The 21,242-nt window shown below is 42.2% G+C and overlaps 1 protein-coding gene across 3 annotated transcripts in view; it reads right to left on the bottom strand.

Moving 5' to 3' along the window:
• Window positions 1–1,258: 1,258 nt before the first annotated feature.
• SMAD9 (SMAD family member 9) overlaps window positions 1,259–21,242 on the bottom strand; it is a 37,835-nt gene continuing 17,851 nt past the window's right edge. For 2 of the 3 annotated variants that reach the window (XM_032680756.1, XM_032680757.1), the window contains exons 3-7: window positions 18,864–19,121; window positions 15,734–15,871; window positions 13,693–13,914; window positions 9,149–9,405; window positions 1,259–4,713 (exon numbers count right to left, since the gene is read on the bottom strand). In XM_032680756.1, coding sequence (XP_032536647.1) covers window positions 4,570–4,713; window positions 9,149–9,405; window positions 13,693–13,914; window positions 15,734–15,871; window positions 18,864–19,121 — 1,019 coding nt within the window. In that variant the 3' untranslated portion in view covers window positions 1,259–4,569. The remainder of the gene's footprint in view (window positions 4,714–9,148; window positions 9,406–13,692; window positions 13,915–15,733; window positions 15,872–18,863; window positions 19,122–21,242) is intronic. The other variant, XM_032680758.1, reaches the window with a different exon arrangement.

Genomic DNA, 21,242 nt, shown 5'->3' with positions numbered 1-21,242 from the left:
GTACCTCAGCCTTTTCTTCATCTTTGGTGACTTTGTTCCCCCGTATTTCCAAAAAAGAATGGAGGTTTTCCTTGCCCCTCCTTTTGCTATTATGTATTTGTAGAAGCACTTTTTGTTGTCCTTCACAGAAGTGGCCAGACTGAGTTCAGATTGTGCCTTTGTCTAATTTTCTTTCTACATGACCTAACTATATTCCTAAACTCTTCATGACTAGCCAGCCCTTTTTTCCATAGTCGGTAAGCTCTCTTTTTTCCCCTTATTTCCTTCATAATCTCCCTGTTCAGCCAGGCTGGTCATCTTTCCCGCCAGCTCGCCTTTCGGCACACTGGGACAGCCTGCTCCTGTGCATTCCAGACTTCCTTCTAGAAGCATGTCCATTTCTCCTGGACCCCCTTGTTTTCAAGGGCTGTTTCCCAAGGTACCCTCTGAACCAGCCTTCTGAGTAGGCCGAAATCTGCCCTCTGGAATTCCAGGGTAGAAGTTTTTTATTGATGGCCCTCTTTGTGTCCCTGAGTACTGAAAACTCTATTATTTCATGGTCATTGTGCCCCAGACGGCCTCCGACCACCACATCTCCCACCAGCCCCTCTCTGTTTGTGAACAGCATGTCTAGAGGGGCCCCATCCCTGGTAGGCTCATTTATCAGCTGAAGCAGGAAATTATCCTCTATACACTCTAGGAATCTCCTAGACTGCCTCTTCCCCACTGTGTTGAGTTCCCAGCAGACATCCAGCAGGTTGAAGTCACCCACAAGAACAAGGGCTGGCGATTTTGAGACATCTGCCAGCTGCTTGTAGAATAATTCATCACCCTCATCATCCTGATTGGGGGGTCTATAACAAACAGACTCCCACCGGGATGTCAGCCTTGTTGGCCTTCCCCCTGATTCTGATCCACAGGCACTCAACCTTATCGTTACTGACTTTAAATTCTAGAGTGTCAAGAGACTCTCTAACATATAGAGCCACCCCTCCACCTCACCTATCACTTATGAAGAGCCTGTAGCCACCCATGGCAGCACTCTGGTCATGCAAGTCATCCCACCACGTTTCTGTGACGGCGACTACGTCATAGCTTTCCTGCTGCATGATGGCTTCCAGCTCCTCTTGCTTGTTACCCCTACTGTGTGCATTGATGTACATGCACTTCACCTGGGCTGCTGATATCACTCCTAACCCTGGCTTTCTACCCTTAGGCTCATCTCTGGAGAGCCTGGTTTCAAACCCTTCCCCTTTCAAACCTTCCAAAATGGGGAGACATTAGAGATACAAAGTTACATTGCTGTAAATTAAGAGAAACCTGAATTTTTAACCAAGTTCAATTCACATATACTAGAGAAGCCTGTAAAAGAAACTTTGTTCAAAAAGAAAGGGAAATAAATGGTTTAATAACCTTACTTTTTATCTCTGCATCTGGGCAGGGATTATCTTCCTGTTTACTTGTTTTCCTCATTCCTATTATCACTTCTCTGTGAGCTCTCCCCTTCACTTGGGAAGGAGCTGTCAGCTTCTCTGTGTTTGCACAGCATCCCACATGGTGGGATAAGTCCCCAGAGGCCACCAAAACAGGAAGAAATAGTTGACACAGTGATACCAGCCTTCCTAAAGGCTAACAACTCTGTGATGACCTTGGCTTCAATTGCCCAGAATCAGGTGCTTTGATCCAATTTCTGACAAATAGTATATTTGCTGAAATTCATTTCATTCTAATACAGATGTTTTAAATAGGTCAGAAGAATCATGCTTCAGAGATTCCTCTTTACTTATCAGTAAGGCAGTATTAAGGTGACTGCCTTAAATGAGATGCATGTATGGACTGCATGGAAGCCAAATTCCATTCATATAAGGATTACTATAGAAGTAGACATACAGGAAAGAAAGAACTGCTCTGATTTTACCAACTTTTATTCAAACAACACAGACACTTAACTGAGCAAGCATCGTTATGAGGCTGGGAAAGCTACCACATCTTCCTTAGGGTCCACCTCCTCTACTTTTGGAATGTCCAGTGTAGCAGTCCACATTTGCGCTAGAGACACAAGTGCCCCTTATACTCAGTGGGAAAACATAAGCATGCCCAAAGTACATTTTCACCTACTTGAAATGCCTGTCTTATGATGAAATGAATGATGTCCCAAAAGGACCTGCTTCTCTTCACTGGCCTATTTTTCAGCATTGGCAGAAACTGGGTTCTGGAGCTGCGCAAGAGCAGATACACCTCAGAACATCTCCTTTTTGCTCTCTGTGAGGAAGATGACAATGCTGGGAATGTTTTCTCTCTATAAAAGCTTCTCTCTATATTAGAAGGGAAGGAGGTTTCAGCCTAAAAGACAAGGGGAAACCTAGGATAAAGGACAGAGCTAGATCCTAGACAGGAGAGGTGATTTTCTCTGTCCTTAGCTGCTAAGAAAGCAAAGAAATGAGCTACATGAAAAGGTGCTCATCCTAGAGCAAAGGTGCTACCGGAGAAGAGGTACAATAAACATGATAAAAAACATGTTACCAGTACCTTGGTACAGGGTCACTGATGACAGAGGGAGCTGAGGAAAACGCATTTTTCCGAACTGATGTCTCTAAGTCTGCTAAACAGTAAATGGCACACCTGGAATTTCTGTGTAATATTATTATTGTATTTCATTGCTGCAAGAGACTGTAAAGCTTTTCCTATCTCACAGTGACATTCCTGACGTCAAATGGTGATAGAACAGGTTTCTTCGCATGTACAAATTTCATATACAACTTGCTATTACTGCTCAAACTTAACAATAATTTATCCTTCTGTGTCCTGCAAATTCCACAGGCAGCTGAAGATGCACTGAAATGAAATAACACTGTTACTTTACTTACTGTCTTTCCAGTGAATGTTATTTCCTTTGCATATGTGATATAGCTGAAGATTTCAGGTATCCTCTTCGAATTATGCAGCAAAATGTGTAGCACCAGATATTGTGTGAGAAGAAAAGAAACATTCTGTAAAACATTTTTTTTCCTCATGATACTTCTAGTGTATGCCACGGAGGAATGAGATTGGAGAAGTTATCCTTAAAGCAAAACAATTTTCAATGAACTGTTATGCCTTGAAAGAAATAATACTTGATTCTTTCAGCAAAATGATGGAGACAATCAAAATGTATTAAGAGTTTCACCTATCTCCTCAGAAAAGGTTACAAAGTGAACAGCATTTTGTAAGGCTGGCTCTGTGGATGAGGGTATGGGCAATAGGTTTCCCTGCTTACAGAAGGAACACAGACAAGGTTCTGCACATCGATTCACTCTTTGCTTGTTCACGGCTTACACTGCCTCACCATCACCTGCAGGCAAGGCAAAAGCACAGCAAATGATGGAACCTGTATCTAAGACGAGAAACCATTTGTGGGGATGTATGGTGTGACTGGCAGGGAAGCCCTCTCTCTGTCAGACCCGAGTGATGCAGTCAGATCCCAAGGACTGGCCCAGTACAGGGGATGGATGTGGCTGACTCCCATCTCCTTCTCATTGCATCCTGTGGGCATGGGGCTTCCTGCTCCCAGTATGGAGACTATCCCAAGAAGAATGATAAAGTAATTATTTGCTTCTTCAATGCACACTTCATTTCCCTTTTCTGAATCACAGTTCAAGCCCCTTTGAGGTGTACCCTTGATATCAGCACAGTATTCTATCTACAGACAGTCCTAACTTTAAAACAAACTACATCAATACTGTATCATGGATAGGATTCAGTTTACATGCCGGATACATATGCAAGTATGTATGTACTTTGCAAAAAAAGCACTGGAAGTTAATTAGTTTTTTAACTCATAGGCCTATATTTCAATTATTATTTTTATCTTAGGAGCTTGTTGCTTTTCAGTGCAGCAATACCGTACCCTACTGTGTCAACAGTAACAGATTACTTGGAGGTGTCCAGAATGCTCTGATAAGGCTCCAGTGCTGAGCATGTCCTGAGGGCTCTCTCTCCCTGCCAAATCCTAGGGGAGATGCAGGTGCCTCAGCTCCTCAGAGGATTTGTTGTCCCATCATGCTTTGCAGTAGGGAGTCAGACTGGAATTGCAATTTAGTCCTTCAGTTCACTAGATAAAAGTCATCTCTATGCATAAGTCCTGTGCACCATCTAAGGTCCTCTTTTAGACCTGAAGTTAGGATGTAAAATGGATATAAATGGCATAGAGATCTGACTTTGGTTGCCTGCAGAGGGGTGAATTTCACCTACTAGGAACAGCTACAGCCAGGTTTCCGAACCCACATGAAAGTGCTGAGAATTCGCACCATTTACTGGCTTGGCTGGGGAATGAAGATGCTCACAGGAAATGTTTGACACTTTTGCAGGAATTTGGCTTATTTTGCACTAGAGAACAGATATGCTATACCTGAATTTCTAAACTTGTTGTACTGGCATCAGAGTAACTAGAAACCACAAAATGCAGCATGATAAAAAAAAAAAAGAGAGTAGACTATGTATAGATATATTTACATCTACATACATCTACATATAGAAGCTTCTGTTCACTGGGAATTCTATAAGCCACTGCCTGCAATAGCATCCATCCTAAAGAAATTCTAGAGATGATTCTTAAGAGACTGAGGAGATGGGGTTGTGAGGCGAGCCCATCTGTGTCAGCACCTTATCCAGCCATTGCAACGGTCCATGCAGGTGGATCTCAATCCAGCAAGGCGTGCTTGTAACATCTTGGCGATGATACTCTGCTCCCCAGCCCTACAAAAGGACCAAAAAGTGAGCATTTTTTTTAAGAAAACCAAAACATTAAATCACAACTCCAGTGCTGACAGTCTAACACAACTACAGGTAGTACACCACCCAAGTTCCCAAGATTTAATGCTTTGTCCTAGGGATAATTTTCTCTAGAAACTTTGCTACTTTTTAAGGTCACTGTTATCAGTTACCTATGTGGTTACTCTATGGTATTAAATTAAAAATCTCTTCACACTTCCAAGTGCTGAAAACAACTGGCATGGAAAGGCCTGTTTCCAAGCTTGCTGCCTGCAAACAGTCCATGGGGAATGGTCCCTGCTGTTTGCACCCCAGAGACATGCCCAGGAAAGTCTGGCAGACTGCTGTCTGGCACAGATAAAAAGCAGGCCAGGCTCTTTCATAACATTTTAACAGGAACTGGGCATGATCCTGGGCACTGCTTCATGTATTGGTAGGGATGCATTCTATGAGTCTGAGACCCTAGAAGTTCTAGGTATTTATCTAAACCTCTGGAAACTTTCAGCAGTTCCTTATGTACCATAGCCTATGTATAGATATTTTCCATAAGTTTTCTATCCTTGAACATGTCCTCTTTTCCCACAGGAGTTCCCAGCTCTCTGCTGTGGGAAGTCCTGCAGTAATTTCTCCAGCTCTTTTGGTGTGACAAGGGATACAGAGCATCTGACAGAAGATGGGGTGTGGTGCTGGCAGGGAGAAAAGAGCCTGGAGCCCCCATGCCTCAAGGGACAGGTTTAGGTTACATATCAGGAAAAGGTTTTTCCCCCAGAGGGTGGTTGAGCAGTAGAACAGGCACCCCAGGGAAGTGGTCACAGCACCAAGCCTGTCCGAGTTCAAGAAGTGTTTGGACAACACTTTCAGGCACATAGTATAATTCTCCTGTGAAGGGCCAGGAGTTGGACTCGATGATCCTCATGGGTCCCTTCCAACTCAGTATATTCTATGATTCTATGATTCAAGCAGGCTCAGTGTCTGCTCCCTAAGCAGGCAGCCTGATTTCACAGCAACACGAGGCCTCCGAGTCACAGCCCAAAGTCTTGCAGCTCACCGGCTGTCCCACTGGCAGAACTGAACTGGGATTTCCACAGGGCAATGTGTAAAAACATGGTCCCACTACAGGATGAGGATCTTCATTTGTGGGATGTTGATCAGACACTGAGTCTTACCTATCATTATGCTAGTCAGGCAGGTTGGTATTCTTGTCATGGAAAAAGGATGTGGAGGTATATTAAGAATGATGCCTGCCAAAGGCACTTAAATTGTAGACTGCTGAACAACTCCGACAAGTGAAGGTGCTAGAGCCCACTTCTTTAGATGTTCAGCTGCAAAATTAAGATCAACACCGAAACAGGATGCCATAATAAGTGGTCTGGATAAAATTCATTGCTACTAAATGATGAAAAGGGGAAAGAAAGCAGAAGAGTAAAATATGGACCCACAAAAGCCCAGAGTACTTCTAAACAGGCAGCATTTTTCTGAACTGCAGAGCATTTATCAAGCTAGAAAGGGCCTGTGCTCACAGGACCTCAGACTGATGTTCTGTAAATGTTTGCATAAAATGCCAGTGCCGTCACACTCCTGAGATGATGAAGTTGCAAGTACTCAGCTGCAATGAAGATACACAGCCAGAAGGGCATTAGAGGAGCCGATGCACCTCTGCTGACTGGCAGAATGGAAAAGTCAGAGGAATGGCAATTGCAGGTTGAAAGTACAACCTGCCAGATTTGGGGGAGTCTGGCAGCGCATGCAGGCAGCTGGCCATCTCCCTCTGCTGGCAACTCCCAAACACTCCCAGTGATGCTGTCTCTGGCTGGAGCCCTGCCAGGGGAAACAGTAGGAGGACAAGGCCCCTGTGGCCCCTTGTATATCACTCTAGGGTCGCAGGTATCCTTTATCCCCAGGGTCAAAATGAACTCGGACTCTCTTAATGAGGGAATAAGATGAGCACAACTTGCAAAGCTGTGACGGTGTTTTGCACAGATGGTAGGAAGAGGATACTAGTACCCTCACAGGGTCCTGCTGCTCCTGCCAGCCCTTCCTACCTCCTGTGGGCAACAGCTCTCTCCAGCCCAGGCTCCAGCCATGTCCCAGAGTACTGAGTTACCTCATGCCATGGAACACAGTCGAGTCTGCTGGGTCTTCCCCTTAGCCCCAAGACTTGGGGAAATGTGTGAGGGGTTGTGCTGGGTTCAGACCTTAGCTTAGAGAAACTCTCCATCTCTACCCTTTGTGCTTCAGCTGCCTCAGTTGTGCAGAGGGGCCAACACCATCCTGCTTTGGCTATCAGAAGTGCTCAATGGATGGAAACTGCTCTCACTGATGGTACATCCACAACTGAGCTCCTAGCTGCTCTGTGGGCACACAAAGGACATCAGAGGGGACAAGATATTTACCTCCCTCTGTCCCATGTCCTGCCTCCAGAAGACAACACAGTCCTGGCAAGTTTCTCATGTCTTGGTCCCTCCCCATCGCTGTCTCCCAGCTGGTAGCTAAAGCATTGGTGGGGTACGAGACAGGGTCTCCAGCCCTTTAGCTGTGCTCGTCCCGTGGGTTGTAGGTGACCAGCAGCATCTGGACATGAATCAGAGGAGAAGTCGAAGCATCACCCTGCACCTGGGGGCTCTCTTGGCGGCTCTCTGACAGACAACATGCCCCTATCTGCAACTGCATACCCAACATCCAACGGCACTCCTGACCTCAGACTGAACACACAGGGGCTCACACCTTGGGAGAGAAATATTTTGAGAAGACTGAGTACAGGAAAAGGTATTAGTAGGCCAGGAACAAAGAACCTAGATGAGATTTGCATAGCAATTTTCCAAAGGTCATGGGAAAGGTTTCAAAAGAACTCCTTGCACTGGTCTTCTGGTGCCTGAGGTACTATAGTAGCTGCTATTGTTTCAACAAAGCAAGGTGATAATATGGCAGCAGCAATATAGAGTGCATCAACATCACCATTTCTGCTGCCAGGCTGAGCATGGAGGCAGATAACACATCAAAGAGACTGTCCCCAAGTTGCTGAGGTAATGAAAATATTGTGTAACTGGCTACACTGCCTTTACAAACAACATGCCCATTCATGTCTTTCATTAATTAAAGAAAATGTTTGTTGAGTTTCTTGCTTTCCTTTTCCCCCCTAAAGTCTGCATGTGAACAAGATGTCAGCTCCTTCACAAGAACAAAGCAGCAGCATGGTGATGGGCATGGAGATTTTGGCTTGGACTCCTGGGAGAAGTTACAGAGCACTCTTAATGCTCTCAGAGACTTAAGGAGATGGGTCCCCAAGGATGGCTTGAAAAAGTCAGAAAGATGTGTAGGACTCAACTCATCTGCTCTGTAGAACATAAGGTAACTGCGCTCAAGCCTCAAGCAATTTTTCAGTATCTTAGAATTCAATCATCTTGATTCAGTCATTTGTATAGAAACAAATCTGCAAGACGAAGGCACATATACAAGCCATTTTTTATGGTACCTAGCAGGACCAACTGGCTTCTAATGGTGCAGCTCCTCTAGTTTGCAGGCTGAACATTGCTACCAGCTCTCCCCAGCAGCACTACAGCAAGTCAGTCTAGCATATCTGCAAACAATCTTTAAATACCCACCATTCTTTGGTTTTAGATGCTACAATAGGCACCTAAGTAAATTCTAAGTGCTAAAAGGAGTCAAGAGATCTCATTCTGGTAAGAAGGCCATTCAGAAAATTTGAGAAACTCCCACAAATATCACACAGAGCAATCAGACTGTGAAGTTCAGATATGAAAGACATCGAAACAGTAATGGCTTTCGTGGCCTCCTGTCTCTTCCAAGTAACAGAGAGAAGGTCAGATATTCTTTTTCTATTCTGCTTGCAAGAAGCCCTTCTGATCCTGTGGCTGGCCAGAGGAAACGTCATCAGAAATTATGACAATCTTTAGCCAGGAATCAGGCAGATGGCAAACAACAACTCCCTGCAAGCTAAGTGAGAGATGAAGAAAGATCCAGTGTTTCTTGACTGAGACCATATATATCAGTCTATGGTACTGGTGAGACTGTAAATTAGCCTAGAGACATAAGGACATTCTTTTCAGATCTATGGCTCTATCAAGCTCTATTGCAAACCTGTAACAATATGAGAGATCACAACTGCCTAAGACATTTACATTTTGCTAAGCCCTTCCAAGTTGAGCTTTTTGTGCAATCAGTGGGGGAACTCCACCATGTATTCTCTGCCTATTTTCCACAGAGAGCCTATGGAATACCCAAATTTTGGAATCTAAGAAATTTCCAGGTTGACCTCAAAACTAATGATTGTAAGCACCTAGAAGTTTAAGGCAATACTGGAAAAGAGGCAGTCTGAATTGCTTCAGAAAGGATTTGATGGAGCTAGAAAGTAACGGGATTTGCCTTTTCAGAAATGCAAGAGAAGACAAAGAATACTTACTTTAACAAAGCTCATTCGAATAGTACACATCTTGGTCAGCTCATACACCACTTCAAAACCATGATTGACTGACTGGGCAAGCAGCTGGGCGAAGAGCTGGTTGTTGAAGATCTTGAGGCTGCAGCCACTGGGGATCTTGCAGACAGTGGCTGGGTGGAAACCATGCTGGTAGTTACAGTTGCGGCTTTGCACAAAAATACTGCTGTCACTGACACATTCGGCATAAACTTCCCCACCAACGTAGTAAAGATGAACACCTTGAAAAAGAAAATGTAATGTGTATCATTTCTCCATTGTTCACAACACACTTTATACCAATAATTTTTTCTTTTATCCTGGCATACAAACCCAAGATCATTCCAGATACCTGGTACCTATACATTACCTTTTAGAAGACAGTAAAATGTGTGCATATCTACGTACTGTACAAGGGGCCACTAACATTAAGAGGAAAATATCATAAACATTATTTTGGGGTACTGGTCTAGAAGAGAAAAGTTTTGGAAAGCGGTATTTTTCTTCGTTTCTCAGTAAAACTTGGTTTACTTCTTTTACCCAACAGCACAGTTTATGACAAGACACACATACGTAAGTATCAAACACATGTCAACCATATACACAGCATAAATCAAAACTATCCAAGAACTGAAAAATCAGTATTACATTACACATCGAAGTGTATTTTCTCTGTTGAGAACATGCACGCTGACCAAGACCCACTTCACTGCATGCTGTTATTTTACTACAGTATCCTACATCATACAGTTAAAACACAGCATAGTGTGTACTTTAAAATAGCTTTTCTGTATTTTGCTTTATCCGTCACATCAGAACCGAGTATTTGCATTTACATGATGTGACTGACTCGTCAGATCCTGTTCCAAGTGACCTTTAGCAAAAAAAGGACTGATTTTATTCTGAACTTTCCAGTGCCCAAGTGACTTACCAACTCTAACCTTCAAATTTTGACTGTGCCTTGGGGAAATGAAGGTGGAAGCACTTCTATCCATTCAAATACTCTGATCCCCTCAGGATATCTGCTTGCATGAAAATATACCTAAATTGGTGTGAGAATTTATCTTAGCCTAATTCAGTAACCTTAAAGTTAGGGATCTTGAGTAAGCTAATTGTGCAGACACCTTCCCTAGCTGATAGATGATAAGAGGCATTGTGACCAGATGATTCATTCCATCTGCTACAGAGTGCAGGCTTACAGCCAGTTTAACCCCATGGAAGTCTGTGTAGGTGCTGAAAAGGCTCTCCCATTCCCCACCCCTGCTCTTTCTTCTCACACTTGCTTTCATGCTGGCAGCAATGGCTGAGGATCGGGAACCAGCTAATAAACTTCAAACCAAACCAAATTTATTTGCAGTGAGATCTTCATCAGTGCAAGCGCAGCAATGGGGACCCAGCCTGCTTAAACGTGAGCATGAAGCCACACCCTGAAAGGGGCCAAGTCATCCTGTGAAAATGAACCCCTCCCATAGTCAAGAGAAGTGGAAGAACTCAGTTCTTTGTTCTCATAAAAACCACCACTAAATAAAAGTAAAATCCTCCTCTCTATTCCCAGGTATGGCATTCAAACACTTACATACAAATGTACATTTTCACAGAGCCTCAGTGGACTGCCTCCAAAGCTAGTGATAACTATGCTTTAATAATGCAGTTGAAATTACTTTTATTCCTGGTGTCTTTCATAAAAGGACTGGTTACATATTCCCAGTCTGTTCATCATTCTGTGGTCATAACAATAAGGGGTAGCAGCACATCCTCAGGACAAAACCAGCCTCTAAACAGAAGTGGGAAAGGCTCAGGGAAAAGCAGGTTGAGCGGGAAAGGAATCTGGGAAGATTATGTTCTCCCACAGTTTTCCAGGGTGACTCAGACACGAACCTTTAAGTCTGTCTTCAAGCCACCACTTGACTTCTACGCACCCACAAGATCTCAAATAAGATGCGAGTGGCAGGGGTGTGGCTTGAAATACACACTGGTGCTGCACTGGGAACACAAGCAAGGGGACAGCTCCATTCCACCAGTCCTCAGGTCTGCTCTGACTACGCCAGACACTGTGGGGTGCTGCACACTGTGACTGCTATTACTGGACCTACTCTCCTTTCCTTACCTTGGAAATGCATAAAAGGGAAGGACTGAAAACAGGAAGGACCTTGATGGAGTTCGTATAATTTTCTGAAATAATCAGACAGAGTGAGAACAGAGGGTAAGGAGAGAAGAATAAGGACATAAAAATTCACCACATTTCAAATCTTCAAGTGTGGCTACTGATTTAGGGTCACCACACTTTCTGGTACTAAGGTGAAAAATTTTTAAGGCTGGGTTTTTGAAGTATATTGAGCAACCTATTTTCTGAAAAAAATTAATTTTTTCGAAGGCATCGCCCAATCTGTCTGCTATAGTAACAAAAACCACTGTTAGTCTCAAAAGCAGATGCTACAAATTGCTTTCTCCTTGTGGACTTTTTAAAAGCAGTAAATACAGCAGTAATGAAATATCAGTATGTATTTCTATTCTTCTAGTATTCATTCATCAGAGGAAAGCACCCTCAAGGAAACCAAGCTGCTAGATACATATTTGTAAGAAGACCAAATTAAGGGTCCATATGTTTTAGTGGGATTTCATTGCTCCATGCAGAAGCTGGAAATTCAGCAGTCTCCAAGCATCCACATCTTCTTGACACTGATCAAAAGTCCCCTTTTTGTCCTTGAAGTCTAACTGCTGAAACAGGTCCAATTGCTAGTAGATGTTGCATTGTGTTCTGGATTGTTTTTAGCTTTGATGTGGTATTTCCAGGAAACCGTTTCATGCTGATACACTAGATGACAATTCAATCACATATCCTTATCCTACTGAGCTAATCTTGTTTACTCACTCTTTTTTCTCCCCTGTTAACATGTGACAATTGTATCCATTTCAGTAGCTTTCATCTGTCCACCATGCCTCTGAACATTTTGGAGCTGCTCTGAGCTCTTCTGCAGGCCTGTACTGGTGCCACTTATACTCGACTTGTACATGTTTTTTTAAGATTTACATAAACAGGCAAGAACAGTAAAATCATGGATCTCTGATACACTAAACTCCTCTCTGGGCAACCTGCTCCCTTCCCTTGGGCAGATTCCTAGTGTAGGACTTTAAAGGACTTTTAAGCAATGAAGACAGATCTTCAGATTTAAATGGATTAAGACCATTAGCATTTCCCTAATTTTATTTTTGTTCTGTCTCTTCCTCTTTCGGCACAGAAAGTCACAGGATGTAACATCCTCAAATGACAGCTGGGATCTTTTGTCATTCTTTTAGGGCCAGGCTCATCTTTCATCTACATCCCTCTGACAACTTACACTGATAGGGAAGCTTTGCTTTATTTACTAAGCTAGAACTAGATGTACAACACATTTGCACCTCTCACAACGCACCACTATGACAGACACTTGTAGCATCACACTGGCTTCACGCAGCGCATCTGCACAAGTGCCTTCCCTCCCAGAGAAAAGTGCAAGAGCAAAGCACAACATCTCCTGCACCAGCCTTCAGGTTCACTGCTGTTTGCAAAAACTGTATCACATTTGTCTCAGAGCTTCCTTGTATTCAGTCATTCAACACTAGACTATCAAGAGTCAATTAAAATATTGCTCTAGGCCTGGGAAATAAGGTGAGGTTGACAAGATAATAGCAGTGGAACAATTAGAGTTAATTAGCCCAGTGGGAAATACATTCCCAAGTAGCTACTGGTTCGAGGCTGGGTTGGCAAGATAATGAGTCTAGACTGGATATACCAGAACATGAAAAGCTTCATCTGCATGGAGAAGTGGCTGGCACAGGGCTTCTGACTCATCATCACAAACAACAGTAAGTTCTGTGAGAATATCAAGCCCTACACAGCCCCAGTGAGCTGGGACAGATTGTGTGTGGTCACATATGTCCAGGTGTGGTCTTTCAGCGGCAGCATATGATTCTGCACACTGTACACCAGAAGTGGAGCACACAAAGAGAACCACCGGTGGGAGAACAGAAACCTTAGTTTTACTGGTGAAAAGTTGGCAAAGCAGGGAATCAGACTGGTGCTGGCAGCGAGGGGCGGGGGGGGGGGTATGGAGCTACAAAGACAACTCTGGTAGAGTTCTTCAGCTAAGTAACTCAACTACTAAGTGTTTCATCCATTTCCCTTTGTTATTTGGTGGGAGGAGAATCAGCCCTCAGGCACCAGCAATTATCCTTGTAGTGGCATTTCAATGGCAATATTCCCAGTTGCCAGAAGCTCTAATAAATAAAATGAAAATACATACTGCTAAATCAGAACACATAACTATAAACAACATTTTTCTCTTCATTGGCCAAGTAAATAGCTTTTGTAAGGAGTTACTCTGCTGATTGTTATCCAGTCAGAAAAGAATCAGCTGCTTTTCTTTTATTTCAGAATAATCTCAGAGCTTTTAAGACAAGCGCATTTGACAAATCAGATAGGTTTGTTAATGCAATGTGTGGATCTTTTGAGTTCTGAATATTCCTGAGGAGAAGGGATTTCCTCTTACCTTTTCCTATGTGTCTCCTGGTGTTTTCTATAGTAGAGTTGCGGTTTACATTTGACAGCAGACCCAGGCAGAATCTGTTTTTGTTATTTGAGGGATCTGTAAATCCATCTATAAGGATGCTTCGAGAGGAAGCCTGGAAAGTCTCCCCTACACGGTTGTTGAGTTCATAGTAGGCAACTGAGCACCAGTGTTGGGGTTCCTCATAACAAACAGGCCGAAAGTCTGTAGGAAATAAAAGTTAGTCAGTTGCTCAGGTCTCAGTAATATTTTTTAAACAATCCTTCTCTGTTTTCTTTCCTCCCTCCCATTCTCAGCCCCCCATCTCTTCATCTAAACAGTCACTTATGTCATGCTTTATCTCAACAGCAGCTTCCCTTGCTTCTTAACTTTTTTACTGAAGTCCCAAACATGCAAAAGTTTGATGCACCAGCTTAACTCTAACGCACTGACATTCCTTGCTGAACTGGGGCCCAAATTATACACTGAAAATAGTAAGGGATACATCTGCTCTACACACCAGTAGGAGCTAGGGATGACAGATGGGCTCAAAGCAAGTCAAAACTAAGGTAAGCCTTCAGCCTAATACCAAACTCTGTAGTTCAGAAGTAATAAATCACTACCCCCACCTCCCATCCCCCATTCTCAATTTTTAGATGCTTTCAGGCTTTCTGCTTCCATGTGGGATCGTAAGCAGAAACGTCGGCAAGGTCATTTCTTTTGCATCTACCCATGCCCAGGTTTTCTAAGTCAGAGACAGACTGAAAAATGTAACAGAATCTCTGAGCCTCATTTTTCCTACAGAAATCAGAAGGAAACCTTATCCTGCCTGCTCACCACAGGCATGTAAGCCTGCCTGCCCCCAGAGCCTCTGTGTGTAACCTCTAATAAACTCCTAACTAATATTCACTAGGATAGTGATCAGGGTGGTAAACTATGATAAAGAGATTAAAGTAGCTTGACAATTTATTTAAAAGTATTGGTGTCTGATAACTTATTATTATCTGGTCATTCTGTGTAATTAGCACTATCCCACTCATCTTCCTTCTGCTCCAGTTCCATGCTACATACAGCCTTCTCATTTTTTCAGAAGAACTGGCAGTAGTTTTTTAATGTGCATGTGTGTGCACATTCTATAAACCACATTTCTTTAAGAATACAATATGATGGACTAAAAGAACAATGGTGATTTTTCCTTTGCAGTAGCAGGAAGCCAAAGTAAAACCCAGCAGAAGAACTCCCATTTGCCTTGGTACTCTGCAGCAATTGGCTTTGAATAGTGGAGGCATTAGTTGCCAGTACTGGTGCAAAGGTAGCAGGGACCATGATGAAGATGACATCAAGTTGCTTTGAGGGGTGCAAGGAGGATCCCAGACCCTTCTTCTCTGACCATCCATGCCCTCTCCCACTAAAGCATTCTCATAAGAGGACAGAGGTTGGTCTTCTGTAAAAATCTCTTTGTACTTAACTAAAACATGTTCTTTTCTTTTTTAGCCAGCCAGTAATGTAACATTTATACAAAGATGGCAGCAGAAAGGTTCCTACCACAAGACTTTAAAGTATTTGAAACCCAGAGCTGAAGGTGGTAAAAAACCCAACAGTTCTGATATTGATAATGCTCTTGTGTGTTATACTGCCCCACCATGCTTGATTTGATATATTTATCTTTATGATGTAGATAACAGTGCTTGCTTTCATTAACAACTTTTAAATGTAATAGTACATGGATACAAATAAACTACATAAAGTAGTTAAAGTACAAAAGTAAAGTAATAGTAGTAAAGTAGTTGACTACATAAAGTAGTTAAAGTACAAAAATACAAATAAAAATACAAAATACAGAGTCTAAACTCTGTAACTTTGCACATAATACATGGTTTTCTTACATCAACCTATTCTGCTAGGTAATGGGTGGGTCTAGCACAGAGCCTTACTGCAAAACTGCCTGAAACCTATTATTACATATCACTGAACCCTTTTGTTCAAATGACAATTCTTTTTCTTAACAATTTTTATGTAAAAAATAGTACAAATGGTTATTTACTTTCAGGTTCTCCATCGGCAGATTTACCTCCATTGGGCAAAGACAGCACTAGTTGACTTTCAGCTATTGCATCCATTGACCGTCCATTGTGCATTCCTGCAGGTTCTCTTGTGTGGTAGGGAGGAGGTGGAGTTTCCACTGGAAGAAAGAAAGAGAGAGGGAAGGGAAGGGAGGGAATGGAAGGAGGGAGGGAAGGGAAGGGGACGGAAGGGAAGGGAGAGGGAGGGAGAGAGACAGACAGAGAGAGAGAGAGAGAGAGGGAGGGAGGGAGGGAAGGAAAGCAAAGAAAGAAAGCAAGAAAGCAAAGAAAGAAAGCAAGCAATAAAGAAAGAAAGAAAGAGAAAAAAAGAAAAGAATGAAGCCTAAATCAGTATGTTGGTAAATTCCTTCTTGGCTTTTCCTGGTGAATATTATACCTCTTTGGCATTGTTTAGCTAGAGAAGGGCTGGAAACAGCACAAATCTGAACCTGACCTCCCTTCAGTCTCTAGATTAAGACCATTGTGTGTTCAGAGAAGATGGGAAGGAAGGGCTGTCGTGTTGGACACACAGCACTTGAGAGAGGGACAGTCACAACAGTGCCTCAGGCCTAGACCCGTGCCAAGTTCTCTCTTAACACCAGCTGTTACCCTACAAAAGTAATGAAGTTTGACCCTTCAGTTCCAGACTTCTCTCATGAATTTAAAACTTAAGGAGATGATTTAAGAGCAGAAGCTAACTTTAAATGATCCTCTGGGAGAAAGCTCTCTTCACAGTCTATAAAAAAAAGCCTACGGAAAGCATTTACACTCTAAAATCAGACTTGGCAAATCTCCCTTCAGATTTATTTTTTTTACCTCTGTCCTACAAGGGAAGTCTGTCCTCTCCTGGTTTGTTCAGTCTCCCGTCAAAGAGCAATGGATGTGTTGAAAACATTAGGAGAAAAAGTATCAACTCGCAACCTGCCCAGCTCCTGATCTTTTCCATTTCCAGCAACATGAGCTAGAAAATAGGTTACTCTATAGCAGGGATTCTCAAGAAAGACAGAAGGCTTCAAACAGCCAAAGAAAAAAGGTCTTAATTTTCAAATTAAAAAATTTCAACATTCACTGCATAAGCACTCAAAGCATGTAGCTTTGTTCATTTGAACAGAAACTCTGTGAGCTTATGTGCTAATTATAGCCATATACAAGCCTGTAGGACTATGGATCTCTTTAAGCACTGTTTAATTTGGTTCCAGTTTGAAATTCCCTGTTGTGTTTGGGGTCTGTTGGCTGGCCCTCAAAACAGAGCAACTTCATCTGGAAGTGGATGACTGTGAACTGTCTCATAAGACAATCATTGAATCTTCCAAGTAAGTACTGAACAGGAATGTAATTTTACTTAAGCACTGTTCAGGATTTAGGAATTTCATACACCACATGATATTTCTAACATATAGATGACATAAGCCTCCCACATAAAATACGACAAGCTAGAATGGTAAAACAAAACCAAGAAATAGTGGAAGAGAAAACAAGTCACAGAAAGGAATATAATCACACAATCATGTGGTTATATGGCTATTTTTGACGTCTATGCCTAAGCTAGTCACCCTAAGCTCTCCTTATACCCACAACAGAAACACAGGCACCCGCAGAGACAGCGTATCTCAAGTACTTTAAACATATACAAGAAGATGCAATGAATCCTGTTGTAGGAGTCCCTGTTTTCCTCCATTGATTAGAGAGAGAGTGTAGAGAATTGCATGAGATGCAGAAATGAGCATAGCTGACATCTATATTTGGTCACAGCAATCCTGCTCAAGGTTCTTGATGTAACTCCAGTTTGCTTTAGATACCCTTCCATCCCTGATTGTTACACAGGCAAATTATGCTTATCAGCATGCCATGTGCTGTGATATACTGAAGCTCAGGTTGAGCCACTTCTGTTTTTAAGTAGCTTTGCAAGGTCCCAAGTTCAGTTAAATGCACGAGTCAGAGTCATTACATAGCTGGATTGGGCCTGATTTACCTGTCAGGACCAGCTCCACTGAATCCAGCTTGGTTACACAGAGGTGAAAGAAAAAATATAGGAGAAGACAAACAAGTCTTACTACTCGATGAAACGTTTCAGTGTTGCTAAATATGACTTAATCTGAAATACAGATCTAGAGAAGAAATTAATGAAGACATACTCAATGAATGGAGAGAGAAGGAAAAGCATCACGCTGTATTGAAAGTATCCAGCTTAAAAGGAAGTTCAAATACTACAAATACCTTGTAAAAATAAACTTCTTGCACTTAAAGTGAAAACAGGCACGTCATTAAGGACATGCATTTAAACACTTTGCAGTTGAGATACTAAAATTTTAAGCTACATTCTGATCTGAATTCATCTTTGTGGAAAAAGCTGAGATCACTGAAACTATTTGAAAGTTTAAGAGTAGAAGTGAATCTGAAACATGTTTTGATATTAAAACTATCTCTCAGCTGTGTTGCATTAACAGCAAACGCATAGTTAAATTTTCACGTAATAAGAGCAGTACTAAGTAAGGAGTTTACAACACAAACAATCTGAGTGACATAACCCTCCCAACTTCAGAACTGTGGAACATGTTTCAAAGTCATAGGAATGTGCCTAGTGGCTTCCACAAGTGTTGGTCAGATTGGTAAACACTTTAATTTATACAGTCATTGGGAACACCACACATTTAAAAATATTTCTGCACACCAATTTCCCCATTTTATCCTCTCTCTTGATGGAGTTTCTAAAGGTTCCTACTCCGACCATCTTAGGTCCCTTACTTGAGTCTTGCAAGTGCTCTTTTCCATGAATTGTATTGGAAGCTTGGATGGACAGCTTTAGACAGAAAGTGGCCTGGCATACCTGCTTCTCTCCTCAACTTCCTCCTTACAGTAATCATGAAATCTCACCCAGGCACTTCTAGGAATGGGATGACTACAATTCTTAGTCCCTTGAGCATCCCTCAGAAGGACTGGGAGTCAAATACACAAGAAGCAGTCACAAGAAATCACATTCCAAGTCCACTCTGTCCAACAGTTCAATCTGTAGCTACAGCCTAAGGGAAGCATACAGAATTGTCACCTGACTCCAGGCTCTGGTAAGAACCTTGACTGCCTCAGTCAGAATGTCTAAAAGCTCATTATTACCTGTGAGCTGATAGGGACTTCCTGGTCCAGAAGAGCTTTCTGGTGAGTTGGGATAGCTGATGCTGTTAGGTGACTGGGAAAACATGTGGCTGGGTGATGATGGAAAAGGGGTGCATGGAGGATGCTGGAAAGAATCAGGATAGGTGGCATTGTGCGGCATCAGTGGCTCACTGTGCAGAGAAGTGTTTCGAAACTTGGCAAGGAGGCTGAGGTGAGGGTTAAACTCACTGTGTCTTGGAACGAGTACAGGAGGCAGGACTGAAAATAAAAATAACAACAAGAAATAAAATGGTTAAAACTGTATTCTTGAAAGTATATCTCTTTGTAAGTTAAAAAGAGGCATATTCCATGCTGCTCAAATATTGCTATCTATAGATAAGTCATTGAAGGGCAACAAACTTGTTCAGAATCAAGAATCAAAAGCTGATTCTTGGGACTTTTTTTTCTGCAGATTTGCAGCCAGTTACAGCAGTTCCATATGCAAAACATAGAATCCTGACTTGAGCAAAATACCAAAAAATTCACAGGTACGGCATGACCACACAGTCCTCTTACAGAAATGCAAGTGGCACATCTCTCCATCTCAAAATTATTTATTCTTTCCTTCTTCAAAGACTGACCACGTCAGGATTTTGCTAAATATTATCACCAGGATGTGCCAAATTCACAGCCATGTTTAATAACAACTAATAGTACTCTGCAATACACAACATATTTTACTACCACTGAGTCACAGATGGGCAAAAAGAAGTACAGACCCAAAGCTAGACACCAGATTTAAAATGTTCTCAGGTACTTGAAAACGCTACCAGCCAGACAGTGGGATCTTTAAAAGGAAATATAAATGGCAATTAAAATATTGCAGCAATATCAATTTAGCTCTTGCAATATAGTTAGAAAAGATCTAGCATAAAAAGGCATATGTCAATGGTTGGTATTTAAGACATGAAAAATGCAGGTCAGAAAACTGAAATCCAAATTAACCAATGTAAAAATTGGTCTAGTAGAAGATAGCACCTCTCTTCACAAACTCTCTTCACTTACATCTCATACTGTCAGTGCTGTTAACACCATTGCTCCTTTGAGAAATCCAAAGTGGATCTGAATTACTCTAGATTCTGACATGAAGAGCAACAGCAGAATTGGAGTCAAAACACTTTAAAAATCCTGACTAGTGAGTTACCTATAAAGATGAAGTCCCTAGGTTGGAACACAAAGGGGCTTGCTAAGTAGGACTACATATGAGAGTTCAACTTGAGGCTTTAATTGGGTCCCCCATAGTCCCTGGAGGGAGAACAGCACCTACAGTGGGTAATTCATGTAGCCTTAAGCTGTCCTGCAGATCTAAAAGCCACCAGAAGAGATAAGGAGGCAATTTGAGCTATTGTGACAAGGATGAATTGTTCCAACAGCAGGGACAATTGATTGACCTAGTGTGCAGAGTTCCTCTGGTTTAAAACCCAGCAGCACGTAATCTTTCAGTCTACTCTTAATAGTTTATAGAAACAAAGAGCAATGGGCATCCTTGGTCTTAAACGTTGTTGGGAATATATGGTTTGAACATGTTTTAACATACTACTTGGGCCCAAAAGCTCTGCTTAGGTAAGGCAAATCCTTTTTAGGTAGGTTAGCTAACACCTTTTAATTACAGCAAACTCTCATTTATCCAGCTTAATGGAAGCATGGAATAATTGCTATAAAGCAAGTAATATATAGATAATGCAAAACATGTGCACGAGAAGAGGCTGCAGGAACACTCCCCTTGAAATGCACATCAACAGCTCAGAGAGCTGGGGCACTTACTAGTGCCTGGTAACAAGGACAGGTTTACAGCTTCTTGCTTGATGTAGCACTGTGCTGCAGCTGGGGCAGGATTAAACCATGCATCTGCCTACCCACTAGCATATACCATTTGGGAATTTGTCAGTCACCCACAAGATGAAGAACTGAGCCCTAAAACCATACAAGAGATTGGACTGATGTCAGGAAGTTCACTGCAGAAGTCTTCTTATCTGCCTGGAAACACAGGCACTGGGATACCTATTAAGAGACTGGACATAGACCCTTCTCTGGCCCAATGCATTTCTAATTAGCTTTTGGCCAGGACAAGGATTCTGCTTGGGAGACTACTTTCTTTCCTTCTGGATCTGATATGCCCCTATCTGTGGTGTAAAAATTCTGCCACCACTTTCTTAGAGAAAGGTGTTTCTGCTTCTTTACTGTGTTTTTAGTTTTATGGATTTCCTAGACTCTTCAGGTAGGACTCATACAGGCAATACAAGTATTCACATCTTATTCACATGATCTCTTCATAGCTAGTGGAGAGAAACAGAGTCTTTTACTGCTAAGTTCATCTGCTGTACATTGGGACAAGACCAG

This window comes from Chiroxiphia lanceolata, chromosome 2, assembly GCF_009829145.1.
Source record: "Chiroxiphia lanceolata isolate bChiLan1 chromosome 2, bChiLan1.pri, whole genome shotgun sequence".
Taxonomy (NCBI): domain Eukaryota; kingdom Metazoa; phylum Chordata; class Aves; order Passeriformes; family Pipridae; genus Chiroxiphia; species Chiroxiphia lanceolata.
Note: the sequence above shows the minus strand (reverse complement) of the source record. Positions and strands in the feature narration are given on the sequence as shown.